Source organism: Nuphar pumila, chromosome 2 (assembly GCF_984573655.1).
Source record: "Nuphar pumila chromosome 2, dmNupPumi1.hap1.1, whole genome shotgun sequence".
Taxonomy (NCBI): Eukaryota; Viridiplantae; Streptophyta; class Magnoliopsida; order Nymphaeales; family Nymphaeaceae; genus Nuphar; species Nuphar pumila.
The window spans coordinates 133,143,362-133,167,554 of NC_143250.1; the positions used below are offsets into that span (position 1 = coordinate 133,143,362).

The 24,193-nt window shown below is 37.5% G+C and overlaps 1 protein-coding gene across 1 annotated transcript; it reads left to right on the forward strand.

Moving 5' to 3' along the window:
* The first annotated feature begins 725 nt into the window (after window positions 1-725).
* On the forward strand, window positions 726-23,719 carry LOC149847151 (iron-sulfur cluster assembly SufBD family protein ABCI8, chloroplastic-like). Its single transcript, XM_089998321.1, has 2 exons — window positions 726-2,264; window positions 23,321-23,719. The coding sequence occupies exons 1-2, from the start codon at window positions 876-878 to the stop codon at window positions 23,537-23,539; spliced, it is 1,608 nt and encodes a 535-aa protein (XP_089854447.1). The 5' UTR covers window positions 726-875; the 3' UTR covers window positions 23,540-23,719.
* The last annotated feature ends 474 nt before the right edge of the window (window positions 23,720-24,193 follow it).

The following is a 24,193-nucleotide window of genomic DNA, read 5'->3' on the forward strand; positions in this document are numbered from 1 at the left end:
TACGAGCCAATTTCTCAACTTTTCAACGACTATAAAAATACAAGTTTTTTTACATTGGATTAAAGAGATACTGATATGAAAACAAAGATTGTTTTATAAAAAATAGTTATATATTTGAGAGAAAATTCACATATATTTAAAAACTTGGCATGTGCGAAATGTAAGGTCTTTTAAAAATTGAATATTTACCATTTCAAACATGAAAAGAATACAAAAAAATATAAAACATTATGAAAAATGTGTCAAATTAGCCATATAGTACGATCATTTACCCTTTCATTTGCCTCACTATAACCTTGGCAAGACTGTAAGAGCACTCATTCCCTCTCAAATTTTTATGATGAAGAGCCCTCGCATAAGGGAGAAAAAACCAGAACCTGGTGCCCAACGATCACCCCTGCCTTACATGGACCACTTCTAAAAGCTATGACTACACCATAAGCCGTTTTTTTGGATATGGTGTCAAACATACCTAATCCTTTTGATCTCACGTCATATGTAACGAAGACATTTGCCAAAGAGCTGCGAAGCACGTACGTGAGGATGTCGATGGATGGAATTTGTCCTATATTATTAATTTCAAAACTGTTTTTTTTTTTATGTTTTTATAGTTGAATTGACATAAAATGAAATTAGAAATTATAAGTTTATGATTTATTTTAATAAATTACAAGGGGGAGGAGCCCCTCAATCTTCCATCATCAGCCCAGAATGAAAATACGCAAGAAAAGTAGCCCCTCTTCCCTCTCTAGAGCTTTTTTCTTCTTCCCAATTCCTTCCTCCAATAAGGGTAAGCACCTCTCGATTGTTGTTCTTCCTTTTCCCCTCAAAAGTCGAAACCACCTTCACCGATTCAGTAACAACAACAACAAAGCATGGCCTCCCTCACCACCAATCTCCTCCTCAAGCCCTCCATTGACTCCAAACTCCTACTCCCCAACTGCAGACCCAATTCCTTTATGCTCCATTCCAAATCCTGCTTGAGAGTGGTGTCGGTCTCTTCCGAGTCGGAGGCGGTGAAGGTAGTGGAGCGAGCGCCCTCGGGCTCCAACGACGCCATCCAGCAGTTCCTCGAGCGCGACTACAAGTGGGGGTTCGTCTCCAACGTGGATTCCTTCTCCCTCCAGAAGGGTCTCTCCGAGGACACCGTCCACGCCATCTCCGCCCTCAAGGAGGAGCCCAACTGGATGCTCGAATTTCGTCTCTCCGCCTTCCGGCAGTGGCTGCGCATGGCCGAGCCCCGCTGGTCCGACAACCGCTACCCGCCCATCGACTACCAGGACATCTGCTACTACTCCCAGCCCAAACAGCTCCCCAAGAAGAGCAGCCTCGACGAGGTCGACCCCGAGATCCTTGAGACGTTCAACCGCCTCGGCATCCCCCTCACCGAGCAGAAGCGCCTCGCCGACGTCGCCGTGGACGCCGTCTTCGACAGCGTCTCCATCGCCACCACCCACCGCAAGACGCTCGCGGCCTCCGGCGTCATCTTCTGCTCCATCTCCGAGGCCGTCCGGGAGTACCCCGATCTCGTGAGGCGCTACCTCGGCAGCGTCGTGCCCCCCGGCGACAACTTCTTCGCCGCGCTCAACTCCGCAGTGTTCAGCGACGGGTCCTTCTGCTACGTCCCCAAGGACACCGTCTCCCCCATGGAGATCTCCACCTACTTCCGGATCAACGCGCTCGAGACCGGGCAGTTCGAGCGCACCCTGATCGTCGCCGACGAGCGGAGCTTCGTTAGTTATCTGGAGGGTTGCACCGCGCCCTCCTACGATCGGAACCAGCTCCACGCCGCCGTCGTGGAGCTTTACTGCGCGGAGGGCGCCGAGATCAAGTACTCGACGGTGCAGAATTGGTATGCTGGCGATAAGCAGGGGAAGGGCGGGATCTACAATTTCGTGACGAAGAGGGGATTGTGCGCCGGAGACCGCTCGAAGATCTCGTGGACCCAGGTGGAGACTGGGTCTGCTATTACTTGGAAGTACCCGAGCGTCGTTCTGAGGGGGCGGGACACCATTGGAGAGTTCTACTCGGTCGCTCTCACGAACAATTTTCAGCAGGCAGACACCGGGACGAAGATGATACATGTGGGCAAGAACTCGAGGAGTAGGATCGTTTCTAAGGGGATATCCGCGGGGCAGTCCAGGAATTGCTATAGGGGGCTTGTGCAGGTGCAGCCTGTGGCGGACAACTCGAGGAATTTCTCGCAGTGTGATTCGTTGCTTATTGGCGACAATGCGGCTGCGAATACATACCCTTACATTCAGGTAATTGGATGAATCCTTTGTTTGTGATGATCGAGTGTTCTGTAGTATTCTGATATTTGGTACTGCTAGTTTTGTCATGGATGCTGTTTTTTTTTTCTTTTGAATGTGGTATATGGTAGTTTTGTAGGATGATTATTTCTTCAGGTTCTAGTTTGTGCACACTTCAGCTAATAACTGAAATAGCTCTGCCTGAAATTGCACTTGATAACCATGGAGTTTGTGGCAAATTTGGATCCTGAACATAACGTGTAGTCTGACTCTTTAGTTCTGTTGCCTTTGAATCAGCCTTTGTTTCTTCTGTCTGTATCCTTTTTCATTCTGCAGATTCAGTTGAGAAATCAATTGAATATGTTGGTCATGTTTAACCCATTCGACCTTTTTGTCTTTTCTTCATTCATCTTCTTCAGTCTTAACTGAGTAATTAATAATTATTTTATATCAATGACCTGATCAACCTTAACAGTATCCCTTCTTTGGTCTAGTTACTCGTTTTATTGGACCTGGAATTCATTCAATTATTGCTATTTGGTATGTTTGATTTGACTTATGCTGTATATAAACCTGTCTGGAAAGTGTGTTCACCTGAGTTTCTGGATGCTTATTTAGAACGCGTGCATGCAGAAAATGCAAAATATATAGTCAGGAATATGCTAGAATTGAGATTGTTTTGTTCAGGAAAATCCTATAAAGCTGTATGATGAATAGATTAACAGAAAATGCGGAAAGAATGCTAAATAGTGGCGACATGGTTGGAGTTTTGTATCTAAAAGTTTGTGTTGATCAAGTAGTTTGCATATACACTAGTAGTTCCCAGTGATAATGATGCTGGAAACTAGTGAGTATGGTTCCACCTCGAAGGGAAAACTTTGTTGATCAATATCTGTCCTTGTCATGACTGAGAACTGGTGGTAGCATGGCTTTTTGTATGGACACACTTGGAACCAATAGACAAGTCAATTGTATGCACACTTTTACCAAAAAAAGTCCTTTCTTTTACTGGTTTTATGTGTTGGATTAACCAAAAATGAATGGCATGAAACCAGCCATAATAAAAGAGCGGGGAGGGGGGGGGGGGGGGGGAGGTGCGGGCAAAGGGAAAGGTTGTAAGTTCACTATTTTATAATTGTATGCTGATGTTATTCTATTGACTAATGAAGGAATAGAGACTCCATGCAAGAATAAGTAGTCAGATGTCTTTGGTGATGTGGGCAAAGTGTGGTTAGACTCAGAATTCTTTGAAACTAAGTTTTCTTAGCTTTAAGTTTTTTCAAGGAGATTCTATATTTGAAAGTGATTGTGAATTGCTCCCTCTCAAATGCCGATACCTCTTATGTTTATCAATTTCTTACCCCAATGACTGGTTTTCTCTTTTCGTTTTGTGAGAGACGCTCCACCATCTTAAAAATCACCCATGCCCGTTATAGAACCGTTGAAGGAAAACCAAATATTTAAGAGCTGTGAAATTTGATAGTGAAAATGGTAAGTTTTAAAATAGTATTTTAAAAAACATTGTAAAAGATTTTTTAGATATCATGTAGCCTCATCCCAAGACTAGTGCTAGGCCTACTTCCATTAATCCTAATAGTCCTGTGAGACAACCATGTCCACTAGCCTTACATTAGGACCGAGACATTCTGCTTTACCATGTGACCGTGTTTAGAATATAGTGGTCTTCTTTCATTGTAGCAAGCCTGATTGCATCTAAATTTAGTCATTGAAGATTTTCACATACAAGTGAATTTATCCTTGACAACTAAATAATGATCCAATGTACTTACAAACTTGAACATATCTTGAACCGGTGCATAAAATATTTTGTGGAAATATTTATTCGGACTTTTTTGTTGAAAGTTTTGCAATCATGCCAAGAGTAGATAAAACTAATTTTGTCTTTATAATCATGTGAGTATTGCGATGTTTAATGTTATTTGAATTGGGGCTATATGTTCAAACTGATAGCAGTTTGGTTATCACAATATATTTGTATGGTTGGCCTTTACATCACCAAAAATGGAAGGGGATGTCCAGTTTCTGGTATAAGATACTGTTGAACTGACAAAGTTTCTGCATTTGGGAGGGAACAATTTGCAATCTCTTTTATGTACAAAATTTCCTTGACCCTAAAGCTGACAAAAGCTAGTTTTTTTTGGAACTCCTTGTCTGATTGTACTTGTCCACCACAAAGTTGCCAGTTGAGGAAGTGGGAGCGGGCAGCGGAAACCGGGAAGTGTGACACTTCCAAAATTTTATGAAGTTGGAAGTGCGAAACGTCTTAGAAGCTAACCGAAACTCGTCTCGAAAGAGAGAAGAGAAGCGAACCAGAAGAAACCTAGGAATCTAACCAGAAGCTAACCAAGATTCGAAGGGGGGACGTGACCTAGGATACGAATGGGAAGCGAATAGGAATCGAATAAGAAACGAACATGTAATTATATTTTTTTCTAATTTACCAAAATATAAGATTTATGTTATCATTGACATAGATAACATTAAAGATGACCTATTAATCTCAAAACTGAATCATATATGCAAGTGAAACCATTTAACAAATGCATCATGTTGCAAGCATTTAATAAATAATACTTCAAGAAAAGTTCATAATTCATATTCTATAATCCATACAACAAGAATTTTATTGAATGTTAGTGACATAAACAAATAATTTTTAATTTTCCTACTTCTACAAGCATAAAGACAAAAACACACTGCACACACCAATTGACACCTTTAGCACATGTATCTCCAACATACTAAAAATATCGTATACTATCACCAAGATTTTCTCGAATAGAAGTATAGAGCCCAACAATTTCAAAGTATCATCTAGTTTGAATGTTTCACAATATCTTATCAATAATATCACAAGATTGTCTTGATAATTGTCCCAAAAAACTTAGAATAGTAAAAACTAAAACTGTACAGAGAGAGAGAGAGAGATTTGGGAATTGAAAACCACAAACCCTATTCAATTTAAGTTTTTTTTTTCACAAAACTTTTATAATGACATTTTGTCTTTTTTAAAAAACACTATTTCTTTATTTTTTTTGATAAAAATCATTTTATTAAGGGGTAAAACTGTCCAAGCCCCAAAATATAAGGAAACATGATTCCCAATTCTGGGAATCATGTTTTCCTTAAAAAAGAAGTGAACTTCTCATTACTGGGAAGCTCGCTTCCCATTTAAAAGGCGCGCTTCCTTGAGGCTCATAGCATTTCCAGTAGCCCTAGTCCACCATCACAAAGAAGGATTCAACCATTTTTTATCTCTTATTATGAGTAAGGATTTCAAACATGATTTCAGGCACCCCAAATAAACTTCAAGTTCTTTGCTTGTTGACCAAGAATACATTATCTACCAGCAATGTAAACACCTATTCTAAACTAGCCACATATATCTTTATGTATTGCCTAACTTTAACCATAGGCATATCTAGTTTTCCAACTCATAAATAAGAGATAAAAAATGGTTGAATCCTTCTTGAGCATAATATAAAAAGACTTTGCTATATGCTACCTTCCGATCTTACCAAGTTAATATTGTATTTTGTAGTCATTTGAAGCAATGTATCAAATTATGAAGAATTCTAAAGAAGCACATGGTAAGCATATGTATGGAACTCTTAAACTTAAGATAGATTTAGGCACATACTGTGATATTGAAACTTAATAATAGTTCTCCTGGTCATCAACTTGGGGCTTGTCATATATTGGAAGAGCTTTTTCAATGAAAGCGATAAACAACTCAATAATGAAACGTCATCCTTAATTTGATGCTAATGCAAGTACATAAACGCTTAATACTAGACTTTGGATCCAACATTTATTGTAATGAAGTATGCGGAAGAATCCAAGAATGCCAATGCATTCACTATGTCCAACACGGACAAACGAAACAAGCATAAGAGAGGAAATCCACCAAGGGATATACGAAGGGCCTTATAACAAGGCTACACACATAAAAAGAATATCCCTTTTATTGGAGAGGAGCTCTCTAAAAGCAATACAAGATACAAGGGGGTTCCCCCTATTTATAAGCAAAGGGAGACCAAAGGGGGCTCCCAATTGTGACCGTTGGGGGCCCCAACTGTTAAAATGTAAAACTGTACATATATGTATATATAAAAATATTATATTATTATATATATATATAAATACATTTTTAATTTCTTTCTTTTCTGTATTTTTTTTCCTTTATTTTTATTTTTTGTCTTTATGTCATCTAGTTCAGTTTGAACTAGAATGACTATTGCTAGTCAAGTCCTGTCCAGACTTGACTAGCAATAGAGCTGTTGGACTGACACAGTCCAACAGCTCTTAATAGAGCTGTTGGACTGACACATTCCAACAGCTCTAAATAGAGCTGTTGGACTGTGCCCAACAGCTCTATTGAGTCCTCTTTCAGCTGTGTATATAAAGGGGTGCAGCCCCTCTTGTATTTTACTCCAATGCTTCTTAAGCAATTGGTTTTTCATATCAATAAAGAATACATTTTTATTTTTATTTTGTTTCCAATTATACCCTTTTTAAGGGTTATGCTTTAGTGTCATTCTTGACACTTGCTCTTGTTAATCAAAGCTCGTGTTTCGAAGATCCCCATTTCATGGTATCAAAGCCGCGGAAGTACTAAATCTTGAGGAAAAGCTGCCTCGGTTTCTGTGCCCGTTTGCAAAAGTGTTCGCCACTTGAAGAGAAGTGTTTTATCACTTCATTGGAGAAGATTTCACATCTTGTTGTATTGTTTTTTTTTTCTTTCTTTCTCATTTTCCTTCTTGTTTCTCTTCTATCCCTATTCTTTCTCTCCTTGTAATCGATGGATGACAATGATAAAGTCACCATCATGCCTATGAAACTAAGCGATACGAACTATGTAACATGGGCTTCAATCATGAAGCACCATATATGGGGAAAAGGCTTATGGGGGATTGTGGATGGTTCCGATTCGGAACCTAAGCTATCTCTTACTAAAAAGGAGGGAGATAAAGACGTCCCTCTATCGGAAGAAGAGAAAATCAAGGCTATTGCCTCATACTAGAAGAAATGGAAAGAATGGAGAATATCTCATGCGAAGATAATGTCATGGCTTATCAATAGCGTTGACATTAAAAAATGCTCAAGTCTTGCCAAATTTGATCATGCCGATAAGGCATGGGAATACCTTAAGAATATGTATTCCCTTAAAGATATTGCACACGTGTGCAACCTCCAAGAAAAAGTTCGAATGATGACACAAGGAGACAAAACTATTCGTGAATATTACAATGGGTTGTCCGAACTTTGGGAAGAACTTTCCCTTTTAGAACCAAAGTGGCATTGTGCCGAAGACATCGAGCTTCGTCAGAAACAACTCGATGTTGAACATTTTTACCAGTTTATCACTGGATTAAGGCCGGAATTTGAAACCACTAAATCGGCCCTACTTCACCGGGGAAAAATTCCTTCTATTGTTGAAACTATTGAAGAGTTAACAATGGAAGAAAATCGTCTCCGGAAAGGTTCTTTAAAAATTGAAGATGATTCCGTTTTAGCCGTGTCTAGACCAGGGAATCATGTTCGATCATATAGGCCTCCTCACTTTAACCGACAAAATGGTGACTATGATAAGAAGAAAGTTATTTGTCATCACTGTCATGAACCGGGACACTACAGGCCACAATGTCCCAAACTTAAGGAGCTGAGAGAAAAAAGAGCTGCAATTGCTGGATCGGAGCCTAAAGATCAGGATGCACCAGTTTCCCTGGCCCAACTAATGGAGATCCTTCAGCCTCTCATCAAAGGTGCCTCTTCCTCATCTGAAGCTTCAACCGGCGCAGCAGCCTCATCTTTTTCTGATTTAGGTAAAATTTCTTGGCTTCTTGACTCTGGTGCATCTTTTCATATGACCCCAAATAATCAAAGTCTATCCAAATGTGTTAAAAATAAAACAAGTGTGTCAAAGGTCTTTACTGCTGATGGGACTTCTCTTGAAATAGAAGGAATAGGAGATTTTGAAAAAATTTATAAAACAAAATTTTTTTTTATTCCAGAAATTAGACATGTTCCCAAATTAAATTTAAATCTTTTATCTGTATCTCAAATTTCTGATTATGGGTGTAATATTTCTTTTTCTTCTCATGGTTGTTGGGTACAGGATCGCCAGTCAGGCAAGCTGATTGGGGAAGGCCATAGAGAAGGAGGACTCTATTACATGGATTTTTTGGAAATGCCGAAGAAAGCTTTTTGTTATAATATTCAAAAAATAGAGTTGGAACTGTGGCATAAGAGACTTGGTCACCCACATATAGCCAAAATCCAACATTTTCCAAATCTAGGGAAATTTTGTAACTCTGAATCATTTGATTGTAAAGATTGTATTCTCGGCAAAATGAAAAGATTACCATTTCAGAACAGAACCTTTTTCTCTTCAAGACCACTTGAATTAATACACTCGGATGTTTGGGGTCCTGCACCAGTAATTTCTAAAGGAGGATTTGTTTACTATGTTATTTTTGTCGATGATTTCTCCCGACATACGTGGATGTACTTTCTCAAACATAAGTCTGAAGTATTTTCATACTTTCAAACTTTTCATAATATGGTTAAAAACAAATTTCAAAATGATATTACTATTTTTCGCACAGATTCAGGGGGAGAGTTTTTATCCACAGATTTTCAAAATTATCTTAAATTGCATGGCATCACACATCAAAGATCTTGTCCTTATACACCTCAACAAAATGGACTAGCAGAACGAAAACATCGCCATATTATAGAAACCACTAGGACTTTATTAATAGCAAATCAAGTCCCTAAAGACTTTTGGGCAGAAGCTGCCTTAATTGCCACCTATCTCATTAATAGGATGCCATCTTCTTCGTTACAAAATATCACTCCCATTGAAAAACTTATGAACATTTCTCCAGACTACTCTAGATTAAGAATATTTGGGTGCAAATGTTTCATATTTACTGACAAAAATGATAAACTTTCCCCTCGTGCGATTCCCTGTGCCTTTTTAGGATATGCTGAAAACCAGAAAGGTTATAGATGTTTTGACTTCAAAAATAATAAACTATATGTGTCTAGAAATGTTTCCTTTCTTGAAAAGGAGAGCTTCTTTGATTTTAGAAAATTAAAAGACGTCACTGAGTACTCCTTTTTGCTAGATCTAACATCAACATCTGATGAATATGACCTTGATTGTAACTTTGATGATGATCCAAGAATTATTGATCTTAATGTTGAAAATTGAGAAGTTCATAGAAATACTAGTATTCAATATTCCAGGCGACAAGAGTCTAATACTCCATGTGCACTTGAGAAATATTCTAACATTCCAACTAGACAATCATCCCGAATCTCGAGGCCTCCAGAAAAGTTTGTATCATACGAGTCTTTCTCACCCACATATAGGGCAGTTATTGCATTAATTCACTCATATGAAGAACCATCCACATATTTTCAAACAAAAAATGATATCAAATGGATAGAAGCCATGAAAGTTGAATTAGATGCACTTGAAAAGGCTTCTACATGGAATATTCAAGATCTTCCTCCAGGGAAGAAAACTATAGGATGTCGATGGGTTTATAAAATTAAAACCAAGAGTGATGGTACTCTTGAAAGATATAAAGCCCGTTTAGTAGCCAAAGGTTATGCCCAAGAATATGGGATTGATTATGAAGAAACCTTTGCTCCGGTGGCTCGTATGACTACTGTCCGAACCTTAATTGCCTTAGCTTCTATCAAAAAATGGTCTATTTTTCAAATGGATGTCAAAAATGCTTTTTTAAATGGAAAGCTAGTTGAAGAAGTATATATGGAACCCCCTCCTGGTCTAAGTATTCCTAAGGGTAAAGTCCTTCGCTTAGAAAAAGCTCTTTATGGACTTAAACAAGCACAAAAAGCTTGGTATGATAGGTTTAGTCGTGTTATGATTGATATTGGTTTTCAATTCTGTTTAACTGACACTGCTTTGTTTATTAAGAATTCTGATGCAGGGATCATTGTGCTTCTTCTCTATGTGGATGATATGATCATCACCGGAAGCGATAAACAGGGAGTTGAAACAATCAAAACACTTCTTAAATCTTATTTTGAAATGACTGATTTGGGCTTGTTGAGATATTTTTTAGGCATTGAAGTTGCTTATTCTCCTAGAGGATATTTATTATCTCAGACTAAATTTGCTTTTGATATTGTTTTCAGGTCTGGTATTACTGATGATAAGAAAGTTGACACTCCAGAAGTTGTTAATGTTAAAATGAAGATTGATGATGGAGAACTTCTTGCAGACCCTACTCCTTACAGACAGCTTGTCGGGGCACTTTCCTATCTATCCATTACCAGACCAGATATAGCACATGCTGTTCATACAGCAAGTCAATTTCAACATGCTTCTACTTCTGTTCATATGGGAGCAGTCATGCGTATTATCAGATACATCAAGTCCTCTCTTTCACGAGGACTTTTCTTATCTTCCTCCTCTTCTCTTGATTTAATTGCATATACTGATGCTGATTGGGGAGGTGATCCCAATAACAGACACTCAACCACTGGCTTTTGTGTCTTTTTAGGGGAATCATTAATCTCGTGGAGGTGTAAAAAGCAGCAGAAGGTATCTCTCTCATCCACCGAAGCTGAATACAGAGCCATGGCAACCACGACCATGGAAGTAGTTTGGCTCCGACGACTGCTTGCTGACATGGGAGTTGAAGCAACAAAGGCTTCACAAATGTGTTGTGACAACAAAAGTGCGATCTACATTGCCAGTAACAGAACATTCCACGAACGCACCAAACACATCGAAATGGATTGTCACTACGTCAGAGAGGAATATCTACACGGGATAATTGATCTGCCATATGTCACTTCAGAATATCAGTTAGCAGACCTCTTTACAAAGCCTCTCGCTGCTCCCCGATTTCACTTTCTCTTAGACAAACTTTCGCTCATTGTACCGTAAGTTTGAGGGGGAGTGTTAAAATGTAAAACTGTACATATATGTATATATAATAATACAACGACTCCATTGTGGGCCCCCTTTGGTATCCCAATAAACATTCTAGAAAATTAAAAACAAAAAATAAAAAACAGAAAAATAAAAGAAATAAAACAAGTACCCCTATTGGGTACTTGTGAAAAGACCATAATACCCCTATCGGGTATTATGGTGAATACATCTATATTTATATATATATAGATGTATTATTACATATGTCTTAACACCCCCCTCAAACTTTATGGGGAGATGACCGAAAGTTTGCCAAGAAGGAACAAGAAGCGAGGATCTAACTTGTTCAAATTCGGGACGAAGCCCAAATAAAAATTGAAACAATCTATCTTGTTCCATTTGTTTTTGTCTTAGTTTCACATCCTCCGTAGCCACCCATTTAGGCTCTAAAAGAGCCAATTCATCCCACAAAGGATTTAGAGCACTATAATAGTCTTGTATGCTCATGTCGCTTTGTTTTGTGGTTCTCACTTTTTCTTGCAAAAAATAAGCTCTTTCAAGATCCTTTTGGGTATACATACCCTTCATAAAAAACCAAGCTTCATTTGCCCGGCGGAATTTTGCAATATTTGCACATACCTTAAGTTCGACATTATTCATAAACCATGCTAGGATTTTTGCATGGTTGCTCTCCCAATCTTCCATTTGGTGATGATAATCTTCAATGGCCTTGAGACGAACATCACCTTCAAGTGCTTTCTCTTGATCTTCTTCCATCTTTGTGAGCTTAAGTTGGGGTTCCGGAACGGTTTCCGTTACATAACCCCAAAGCTTCTTGCCTTTGAGATTATTCTCCATTGCGGATGCCCACATCATGTAATTTTTCCCATTGAGCTTGAATGATAGACCGATCTTGTCTTCCATTGCTACAAAATGAAGAAGTGAAAAAGAAAGGAAGTAGAGAGAGACACGATTTCACCTTAGAAGATCGTATAGATCTGATACCATGTAATGAAGTATGCAGAAGAATCCAAGAATGCCAATGCATTCACTATGTCCAACACGGACAAACGAAACAAGCATAAGAGAGGAAATCCACCAAGGGATATACGGAGGGCCTTATAACAAGGCTACACACATAAAAAGAATATCCCTTTTATTGGAGAGGAGCTCTCTAAAAGCAATACAAGATACAAGGGGGTTCCCCCTATTTATAAGCAAAGGGAGACCAAAGGGGGCTCCCAATAGAGTCGTTGGGAGCCCCCAACGACTCCATTGTGGGGCCCCTTTGGTATCCCAATAAACATTCTAGAAAATAAAAAAACAAAAAATAAAAAACAAAAAAATAAAAGAAATAAAACAAGTACCCCTATTGGGTACTTGTGAAAAGACCATAATACCCCTATCGGGTATTATGGTGAATACATCTATATATATATATATAGATGTATTATTACATATGTCTTAACATTTATTTGCAGATAAAACTGGATCCACATATGGCCCTAATCTCCAAATAACTTTGGAGAAAGCCAAATAAATATTTATTTATTTATTTATTCATTCATTTAGAATTAAAGCATATATCTTGAACTTGAGTCAGAGAAACATAAACCAACAAGAACTATTACTAAAAAACTCCAATCGTGCCGCCAAAAGTGTATAAATCAATATATTTCATCTTGATATAGTGCATTTGTCCCGGACTGAGCCTTCAGAATGAGGCATGTGCAGTGCAGAGCTCTGCTGAGTGGTAAACACATCGAGTGTAGCAACGCACGATATGCGTTGGCTTGATCGCCACCCGCGATAAGCGCCACCCGCGATAAGCAACGATATTGGCGTTAGTGCACCTTTGGGTGGTGGCTCAAACGTAGTGCGTTGGTTGGATATGCAGTGCCAGCGGATCAGAGGATGTTGCCTTTGGAGATTTTGTTATGGATCTTTTGACTTGGAGTTTTCCACGCGTAGCGGTTGGATGCACGAGGGTGCGTGTGAGTTAGAGCTAATTCCCCCAAGAATCACCTTAGGTGATTCCAACTGAGTATGGTGACTCGGGGCTAGGCGAGTGAATGCCTAAGCGCCGACGAATGAGTCTGGGTGGTGCTCTTTGCTATGGTGTTCAATCATCAACTAGTCTTCGGACTGGGGGCCGCAAAGTCTTGTTCCTTCAGTGGCGGGGTTTTGCTATGTCGTGTGCATGGGGCCGCAAGACACTTCATGGCACGCAAGGCTAAGGCAAAGTTTGTGCCTCTTTCGAAAGTGATAGCTGGTATGGGACAACTATGCACTAAGCGGCATGGACTACATGGAATGCGCGCTTGATCGGCTTCCGCTAGGCAGCTGCGCACGAGGTGGTGCGCAGGGCCAATAAAAATAATTCAGCACATAGAAAAGTGTTGTGGCGTGGCCTTTGGCCGTTAAGCTGTTCAGACTGTGCAGTCTGCCGCATTGCGGGTTTGCAAAAAATTCTATGCCCGTGACAGCATTAGACCTTGAGCCAAAAAGTGAAGTTGGAATCTTGAATTTTTATTCAGTTCATAACGCTAAGTTTTTGGGATCTTGAATTTGGATCCAGCATGGTGAACCTGAATTAGGACAGCTAGAGTGTCAAGAAATGAGCATAGGAGGAAATGCTGAGCATTCTTCTGTATGGGTTGTGGATGGCTGCAAACATGTCTGGGCGTGTTTGGTTGATCGCTGAGCTGTTTGGACACCTTCAAGTCTTCTTTAGTTGCTTTCTGCTTACTTTTAGGGCATTTGCTTGTTTTTTGATGTCATGTATGTCAAAATATGGATTCATTGCACTTAGTTTATCCATTTAGATTAAGCTGATTTAATTTACAGAATTCTTGTATTTGGGTTAATTTTATAGGTGGATAAATGATGAATCTAGATTAGGTCCAATTTCTTATTCAGGAAGGTTCTTGGTATGAAACCATTTGTGTTGAGTCCTGCATAGGTGTGAGGCTTGGGAAAATTGTTCTGTGGGGGCCTCTGTAGGTCTTGGCATGTCAAGAGCTAAAATTCAAGTTGTTCTTTAGCTTTGTGAACACACTATATTCTGTGAAATCCCCTTAAAGTTTGACTCAATTTGCTTACAACAACCGTATCTTCACACATTGCACTTCATCAATGCTGCATGCATTGGACAAGTAAAGTTTGCGGCTATAGTATTTCCTTTTAAACTTGATAACAGAGTTGTCTATTATCTGTCTCTATTTTGTGGGTGAATATTTACAATAAAATCTCAGATGGTATCTTACACCCTTGCATATGTTTATGTGCTTGCATCCATTCACGCACACATACAATGTGAAAGGAACATATCTAACAAAAGGTGTGTGTTTGCGGGTGAGAGCTGACATTTTTTAAATAGCATGAACCATGAATATTTCATTAGGTTTTGGGTTTTTAATGTTTTTTTTCCAATTAGTATTTAGTTATTTATATATTTTTTCTTTTCAATCAATATTGAACTTGATTCCGCATTCTTGATTTTAGTTATAAACTTAGAATTTTAAGGGTTTTGTTTTTTTATTATTGTATATAAATGATGTTTGTTAGGATTTAGGTTTTTTATTTTTTTATGGCATGAATATTTAATTAGGTTTTAGGTTCTTTGTGCTTTTTTTTCTCTCCTTTTCACTGTGCATTTGTGTCCACCCTAGTTTAAATTCCTAGCTCTGCCACTGCTCGTGGGTAAGGAACCCCCTTAGGCGTTTGGACGACAAGGGCAAAACCTGAGTTTGAGAAACTGAGGTTTTGCTTAAAAATAGGTTTTTGGCAACTGTAAACACCCCAAATTTTTCACCTTCGCTTACAAACCCTTTTCCCTTGCCACTAAGATCTACTCTCGAAAGCCTTCAAGGAACCAGCTGGTCAACACCCTAGCAAGGGTTATTCAAAGCTCAAGTTTTACATCAAAATCTAAATATTTCATCTTGCAATCAAGATTTAATCTCTATTTTGGCTCAATTCCAATCATCAATTCTTGCCTTCGAACAAAAATGTTCAATTCTTCGTCTCTGCCAGGGGTTCAGGATTCCAATTCCATTATTCAGGGTTTGCATTTCATGTGTTATTGCATATCACTGCATGCATGTGGCATTTCATCTCATACCATCTCATATCATTTCATGACATTGCATGTCATTGCATATCATTTCCGAGATCCAGTACTCTAGTTTTTCAAAATCTTTCAATCCAAATTCAAATTTTAAAACTTTTTTTTCGAAATCAATTTCAAAACTTAGATTTTTAAGTTGACATTTTGCCATTTGTTAACCCCCAGGATCTTATATTTCTTTGTTTCAAAATATTTTCTTTAGAAAGCGATCTAGATTCATTTTAAACTCAACTTTAACTGATCTCAATTCTTGGATGAGACCCATCTAGGTGGTATCGCTTCTAGATCGCTTTTTTCATCAGTATTTCTCAAATTTCCGGAGTCCTAGTCGGATTAGGACTCTGCCTTTTTATCTTTTTTGAACCTCTTCAAAATTCCATTTTGATTTTAAACTAAAAGTAGTCATACCCCTTGTTCATTTCTTTCATTTTGGCCAAGATCTCATAGTCCCAGTCGGATTAGGACTCTTTTTCAGAGTTTCTGTCGGATCAGGACTCTGCCTCTTCTATTTTTGTCTGTTTTTGAGAAAACCTTTCAAAATCTTTCGTTTTGAGCAAAATTTTAGAGTTTCAGTTGGACTAAGACTCTGTCTCGGAGTTTCAGTCGGATTAGGACTCTATCCCGATTTCATCCTTTATTCCTGTTTTTCATTTGTTTTCGAAATCCTTCTCATCTGACTTTCAAAAGAGCCAAAATCTTAGAGTTTCAGTCGAACTAGGACTCTATCCCAGAGTTTCAGTCGTACTAGGACTCTGTCTTTCATCTCTATTTTTACTTGTTTTCAATAAAATTTGTCAAAATCTTTCATTTGGTCAAAATTTTAGAGTTTTAGTTGGACTGGGACTCTACTTCAGAGTTTTAGTCGGATCAAGACTCTATCTTTCATTGCTGTTTTCACCTATTTTTGAAGAAACCTTCTAAAATCTTTCAAAAGAAGTCAAAATCTCAGAGTTTTAGTCGAACCAGCACTCTATTCAAGAGTCCCAGTTGGATCAGGACTCTGACTCTGACTTCAATTTTGAGAGAATCTTTCAAAAATCTCTTCATTTATCTTTTTCATAAACTAAATTTCAAAATTACTATAATTTTACCACAGAGTTTCAAAATTCTAGGACTCTATCATAGAGTCCCAGTTGATCAGGACTCTGACCCTGGTCTCGTATTTTGCCCATCTTTACCAGTTTAAGAACAAATCTTTCAAAACCTCTTTGTTTTCTTTCAAAACCCCAAAAAATAAAGAGTTTTAAAATTTCAGGTCTCTGACCCAGAGTCCTAATCGGGTTAGGACTCTATTCTGAATCTTATTTTCACTTTCAATTTTACTTGTTTTGAAAATCTTTTCATTCGTTTTTAAAAATTATTCCATTTGCAGAGTCCCAGTTGATTCAGGACTCTATTTCAGAGTTTTGATTGAATTATGAATCTAACCCTGACTACATTTTCTGACTTATTTTTACTAGTTTTGAGAAAATCTTTCAAAAACTTCTTCGTTTGGCTTTCAATAACCTAAATGTAAGAGTTTTAGTTGGTTCAGGATTCTAGTCTAGAGTTTCAGTTTATTTAGTACTCTATTTTTAAAACCTCTGATTGTCATATGATGATTTTAACTCTGTTTTAAAACCCTCTCTAGTCCTTATTTTAATTTTTTTTTAAAAAAAAAACCTGATGTGGGGGCCACTTAGTTGGCGTCACATATGGAGGACTCTTGATCCATTCAGGACTCTGATGCACTCAAAATTTTCAATTTCATTCTAAACCTCTTTTGAAAACCTTCATTTTTAAGTTTTAAAAATTGTATTTGAAAAATCAAGTGGGGCTCACCTTGGGTGGCGCCATATTTGAAAGAGTTAGGGTTAGCTTGGGGTTAGTCAGTGTTCTAATTAGGTTGGGAGTCTAGAAGAATCAAAACTTGATTTTAAAATTACCATTTTTACTTTAGATTCTAACTTAGGATTTTAAAGTTTTAAAAATTAGGGTTTTAGAAAAACCAAGTGGCGCTACATTTGGAGTCTCCTAAGTTATCTAGGGCTTTAGTTAGGATAATTAGGGTTAGTTAGAGTCCCACCTAGGCTAGAAGTTCACCAAAAATCGCCCCCCTTTAGTTGGTTTTAGATAAGATTTTGAAAAAGTCAAAAGGCATTAATTATCCCTAATTAATAGCTTTTGAAAAAAAACTATAAAAAGGGGACCAAGGAGGTCAACCCATGCTCTCTCTCTCTCTCCTTTTCTTGATTCCTCTCTCTCCTCCAACAACCTTCCTCCATTGTTGCAGCAACCTCCAAGGTGAGTTTTCTTTATCTTATTTCACTAATTTCATTAATTTCTTATGCTTGTTTCCGTGGATTTCACTATTGCCGCCCCTTGCATAAGGATTTCAAGCCTATTTTTCATTCAAGAACCGCAGAATCGATTCAAGAAAGCGATCTAATACTGTATGAAGGTGTTTTTCATGATTTCAAACCGTTGAAATCGTTTAAATTATCATTTTTTATATTTAAGCCAAATAAAAGATGAGATCCGCCCGTTCAATGGGTCAAATATCTCTTTTCAAAGGCTAAATCAAACTCTAACTGTGTATTCCTTGATTCTTTTTATTTTTTTATCATGTTCATGCTTATTTTGGTCATTCAAATGTCAAATCCAAATTCACGGTGTTATTTTCAAGTTTTCTTTATTATTTTTCATATTTAGATTAGGTTTTTCATGTTTTATTGATAATTCATGGATTTCGATCCCGGGCATGCGGGAACCACGTTATTTTATGTTTAAGTTTCTGTAAAAAAATACAATTTTTTAGGGTTAAATCGTGAACATGTCAGTGATTTTCTATAAAAAATCGGATTATTTTGGGTTCTATAATCCTGTCAAAAAATAGAAAACCGAATCCTGCTTTTTAAACCATGAAATCGCTATGGGGATTTGGGAACAACTTGCCGAGGCGATATCTCCCTCGTCGGAGATTCGATCGACAATCCGGAAGTTACAGTGTTTTTGTTATTCTGTCTAGTATTTCCTGTAAATTTTTCAGGTTTTTATATATCTGTTTGCTATTTTTCCTCAGACAGAAACCAAAATCAGTTTCACAGAGCCTGTTATACCTTGTTTAAACCCTCGATCAACTTGGGCAGATCGTATCTCCCTAACCGGGGATCCGATCGATGATCCGTAAAAAGGAGTATTTTCATTTGTGTATCTATTGTCAACTGCTAAAATTTTATAATTTTTGAACATGATTTGCTATATTTTTCTGTACCCGAAACTGAATGTATTTATTTCAACTCGTTATATATTCGCCGGAATCAAGCATATATTGTCGGAACAATATCTCTCTAATCAGAGATGATTTTTTCGATCTGTAAAAAGAAAAATCTCTATTTATCTGTCTAGTATCTCTCTGTAAATTTTTATGAATTGTCATGGTGATGTGATACCTGATTAGGGTTTGACACTGTGACAGGTGCCCGTGGGCAAAATTGCGTATTTTAGGGTTTTATTCAATTTTCATATTAAAATAATGTCAAAAACAAATTTTTTATTGCAGTTTAATTTTAGGGTTATCATAAGTGTCCATGTCGATTTTTGTTAATTTTTGAATTCATTTAATATATTATTTGATTAAATCATGAAAACAGGGTGCCCGCAGAGTCCCGGTTCGAGTAAAACATTGGCGAAAATCACTATTTTTATGATATTTTGATTTTTTATAAAAAGTTTTATATTTTTAGTGTTTGATCGTGTTTATAATCATGCTAGGGTGCTTCACATCCGATTTGGTGTTTATTTGAATCTATTTGAGCCCTAAATCCAAAGTTTTACAAAAAAACTTTTCTAAAAACCATGATTTCAAGGCCATAGTCTTGTTTTCAGGGCCATTTTTATTATTTCCCCCAAAATTATGAATTTTAAAGTTGTTTATTTTTATTATTTCTTCAATTTTATATCATATTTTATTATATTTATCTCAGAAAAATATGGAAAAAAGGCTTATATCCGGATAAATCCAGTAATTTTCAGATATTATTGGATAAATTCAGAAAAGCCGACATATTTTCATTAATATGTTTTCTAGTTTTGCAGGGACATTCAAGATTGTATTTCCTTTTATTTTCCTTTATTTCAATTCAATTATTGATGTAAATTAATTGTAAATTTGGAATAATAATTTACTTTTCCAGCTTAGAATAAGGTTGCATTGCATATAATTTTTTTTTTTTTATACAAATGCCAATGTGTGATGGATGATGATTCATGCATATTCAAATTCACAATGGTCTACACGAATGTCACGTGCACTAACTTTTAAGGAGTTGATAAACTCGGTGGGTTTCGTATTTATGACCATAGTCAGAATACGAACGAAACCCAGATTTATCATCTTTTTCTAAGCCACAAATGGCCTACACTCTTAGGTATTTTCAGAAATCATTGCATATTTTAATTTTTTTTTTCAAATATTTTTCTCTTTTAGAATCAAATGAACTATATTCAATATATATTCGTGACCATAGTCAGGGATATGTAAAAAATCTATTTTATAAAAATTCTATAAGACACATAAATTCTTTTTTCAAATGATTTTATCAAATTCTTCAGAAAATACTTTCTCAAATTGCATTTATTCATTCATCTAGGTTAGATTGCATCATAATTTTTTTTTCATAGGGTCACACGCTCTTCTTCTGATTTACTTCACAAATTCATTTCAGAGAAATCAATTTTCTCAAAGTTGCTAAATTTTTCTCAGAAATCGATTTTCTTTTCTTCAGAAATGTTCTTTCAATATGGTTCATGATTTTCAAGGTATCTCCTTTTCCAAATATTTCCAATTACTTCAAGCAAACATCATGTTTTCAAATCTGCATTTTCTGAAATTCATAGCACATGCCTGATTCTTTGTGCATTTAGGAATAGAACATCGATTTAGACAAGTTGAGCAAAACAAAACACATGGTTGATCATTGCTCAATTACCCCTCGTTATGGTGTTAGGAACGGTTGAACCTCGTACCGACAGACGAGTCCCATTCTTTGGAATTATCCTGCATTTTAAAACGGAGGCGAGTTATTTTCAAAGGTCAGTTTGACTTGCAAAAGTAAAATTTTGCAATGATAACAACAACTATCCTTAAAAGGCTGTTTGGGTGACAAAACCTGATTTTGAGGTTTTTGGTCACAAAAAAAAACAACACGGGTGGCCATTTTTTGGCTGATCACCGTTAGAAAAATGGCTGGCTGGTGCCGACCAAAAATTGCCAGACACAAGTTGAATAGGTGGGGGCAACCATGGTTGGGGGAGAGGAAGAGGGAGACCCCCCCCTCCCCCTCCCCAAGTTGAAAAAGCTTGGTGTGTGTGTGTGGATGGGGCGGATTTACAAACTGGGTTGAAAACCCAGTCTTGGACCAAACCAAAACCTGGTTAGCCACCATACCAGGTTTTGTTGCTAGAACTTGGTTTTGGGTGTCATCCAAACAGTACCCTAGTTGGAACTCATAGTGGGAGGTTGTTTTGACCAAATCTAACCCCATGGATGTGTGCAGCATGGACAATTAGGAATCAACTCTTGGATCATATTTTTTTGGCGTAAAAGTATGTTCTATGATGGTTGAAAATTTAGTGTATTGTAGGCCATTGATTTTTTAACCCCTATAAAATCTTACATGCACATTGGAATAACATGATCCAAGCACTGATTTCTACTAACGCAAACATGTAAATCACATCGGGAGGGTCAAATATACAAAATAATATTAAATTTTTTAAAAAATGACAGGTCTTTACTAAGGGGTTCCTTACCAATGAGGGTTGCAAACATTAACCTTATATATATATATAATGATGAGTAGCTCCTGAACAGTTTATGTCCAAGACTGTCCTAAATGCTTCTTAAAAACATAGTTGCACATGTTTTTTGCTTAACCCTAACCTGTAGATATCATCACTGCTTATTCAATAAAAACCGTGCTTTGGATCAAATCAATTCAAATAGAAACCTTGATTTCTATTTCCTCAACTTTTGGTGCAATATGAGCCTTTGATCTTTTATCGCTCTAAATATGCATCTATATGTGCTTAGTCTAATACATGTTTTTTACTAAGTAAGCTATAGAGAGTACATCTATAAGTTTGTATTAAGCAACCCAAAACTTTGTCCTTCAGAGCTGTTTGAGACAATTTAGGATCTACTCGTTGCTCTCTCTCTCTATCTCTCTTCCTTTATATATCTATCTATCTATATAATATATATATATATATATATATATATATATATATATATAGAGAGAGAGAGAGAGAGAGAGAGAGAGAGAGACTTCGCTGCTATTGATAGTACTGTATTATCTAGTATGAAGTCGAAGCTGCGGGCATTATTTGTTCAGTTACTTACTGTGGTTTGTTTACTAATGAAAACATGCTTTGGATTTAATTGATTTGATGTAAAGCTTGATTTTTCTTTAGAGTAAATATTAGCTACTAATGAAGGCAAGGAACTAAGGGTGGCAAAATCTGACCCGACCAGCCAGCCCGCTTCTTAGCCGGGTTAGGGTTTGGCTTAAATGGGTTCGTTTCGTAAACGGGTCGACCCGCCTAACCCGTTTATTAAATGGGTCGTGTTCGTGTTAGGGGTATGCCAACCCGCCAACCCATTTGACCCGTTTAATAAACGGGTTAGGCGGGCGGGTCAGCCCGTTTAATTAATTATGTTTATCTTGATGATTGTAAGACAACTTGGTGGATATGTTTGTAGTATGGTTGTAACTTGTAAGACAATTATGTTGATGTTGTCTTTATGTTTATGACTTTATGTTGAAGTTTTATGTTGATGTTTTATGTTAATGTTGGTAGTACAATTCCATATTGAGATTTGCAGAAAAAAAATATAATATATATATTTTTTTGTGTTTCTAATTGTGTTATTCGGGTTAGACAGGGGTTATTCGGGTTACTCGGGTTGGTTATCGTGTCTATGTTATCGGGTCGACCCGTTTAATAAACGGGTCGCCGTGTCGTGTCCATCCGACCCGTTTATTAAATGGGTTAACCGTGTCGTGTCGGGTTACCCGTTTAATAAATGGGTCGTGTTCGTGTTTGCCACATCCGATCCGTTTAATAAATGGGTCATGTTCGTGTTGAGGTATTATGACTCGCCAACCCGACCCACCAACCCGCCGACCCGACCCGATTGCCACCCCTACAAGGAACTAATGAGTAGAAATCATTATGTTTTTCAAAAAAATTCAATTTTTTGTAGATCAAGTGTTACGGATGTGATCTACATGGTTTGTTTAGTAGGGAACTTGTTTTGAATCATGTGATTATGACAAGTAATTAGGTTTTTAAAGGGGCCCAAAAATCAATGTTCCACAATGTGCCAAAATTTCATAATTCAAAAGATCACATTTTTACATCAGAAAAGCACGATCAAGGCTTGATCCTTAGCAAACAAACCATGCTGAACACATCTATGTGGTTAGATTGAGTTGATACAACTTGCACCTATGACTAGCTCATTACTCTTACCTTCATTAGTAGCAAATATTTTCCTTTTTTTTTTAATTATGATTTTTTGGTATATTTTGGGCTGTTGTTTTTAGGTTCTTCCATAAATCTGTACAAAAATATCATAACTTAATAATGTAATCTGTTAAAGGACTTATGGGGATCACAGCATCGAAATCCACAACTTTCAAATGCAAAAACAGAAAACCAGTGGAGTTACTAGTAGCAGGGTACTATCAATAGTAGCTTATTTCATCATATTGAGTGATTCTTGAAGCAGCTGCTTCTGTCAGGCATCTTTTGCTTATAGACTTCCATTCTCTCTTCAACTTTGTCATGTTGATCATTGAGTTATGCATTCGAAGTGTTTAATCGCTGTCACTAGCGTGTGTGATTGGTTACTTTTTCAGTACAATTGGTTGCTCTTTCAACTTGAAGTTTTGTTAGTCAGCCTTTGACTACCGAACTAGCTTTTGTTAGCTGATGAAATTGTTGATTATGCAGGTGAAAACCCCCTCAGCCTGTGTTGAGCATGAAGCTAGCACCTCTAAAATTAGTGAAGATCAGCTGTTTTATTTCCAACAGAGGGGAATTGACAATGAGAAGGCTGTTGCTGCCATCATTGGCGGGTTCTGCAAGGATGTCTTCAATGAGCTTCCACTTGAGTTTGCTTCTGAAGTGAATCAACTTATGAGTTTGAAACTAGAAGGCACCGTTGGGTAGAAAGTGAAGCACTTGACAAGAGTAGATAATGAAGCATATTTGGTAAGCCACCAAGCTTTGTATTTGTTGTACTGTTGGATATCTTATGACCATTTATGTGGTCGAGTTGTAAAGGTTGTATCCATCTGTAGACTCTTGAAAAAAAAAAGGATCTATGAGCAAAATGAGTTGCTTATCTATGTGGGGATTCTTGGTGTGATGGTATTGCATGCTCATTGTTGATTCATACAGCGCAACATTGCCTTTTTTTAATGTAATTATACAATGAGTCGTCATTTGGTTCTCCCAGCTTTTCTACTTTTGGAGCTCCTGGAGTCGCCCAGTGGTTACGGCTGTTTCTGTGGAAGATGGTGGAACCCTTTCTTATCTGGGATCATATTGGTGGCTTGCCGAGTAGGTGTTCTTTGCTGGCTTAGGGCACCCAACCAAGGTGACAATTAAGGGTCCATTTCGATGATGCGCTTTGGCGCCGGAACCGGTTTAACATCCCAAAACTGGGTTTCACGTGTCGTTTGGACATGGAAACTCGTTTTCGCTTGTTTCTATAAAACAGGTCTTACCCAGAATTTCACGGTTGTAACCTGGTTGGCCCCATTTTCCAGCTGGACCCCCTCTTGTTCCATCTGTGGTCCGAAAAGGGTCTTTCCTGGCCAG

Coding starts and splice junctions, on each gene's coding strand:
- LOC149847151 (XM_089998321.1), top strand. CDS start 876: ATGGCCTCCCTCACCACCAATCTCCTCCTCAAGCCCTCCATTGACTCC. Junction 2,265..23,320: donor ATACATACCCTTACATTCAG/GTAATTGGATGA, acceptor TTGATTATGCAG/GTGAAAACCCCCTCAGCCTG.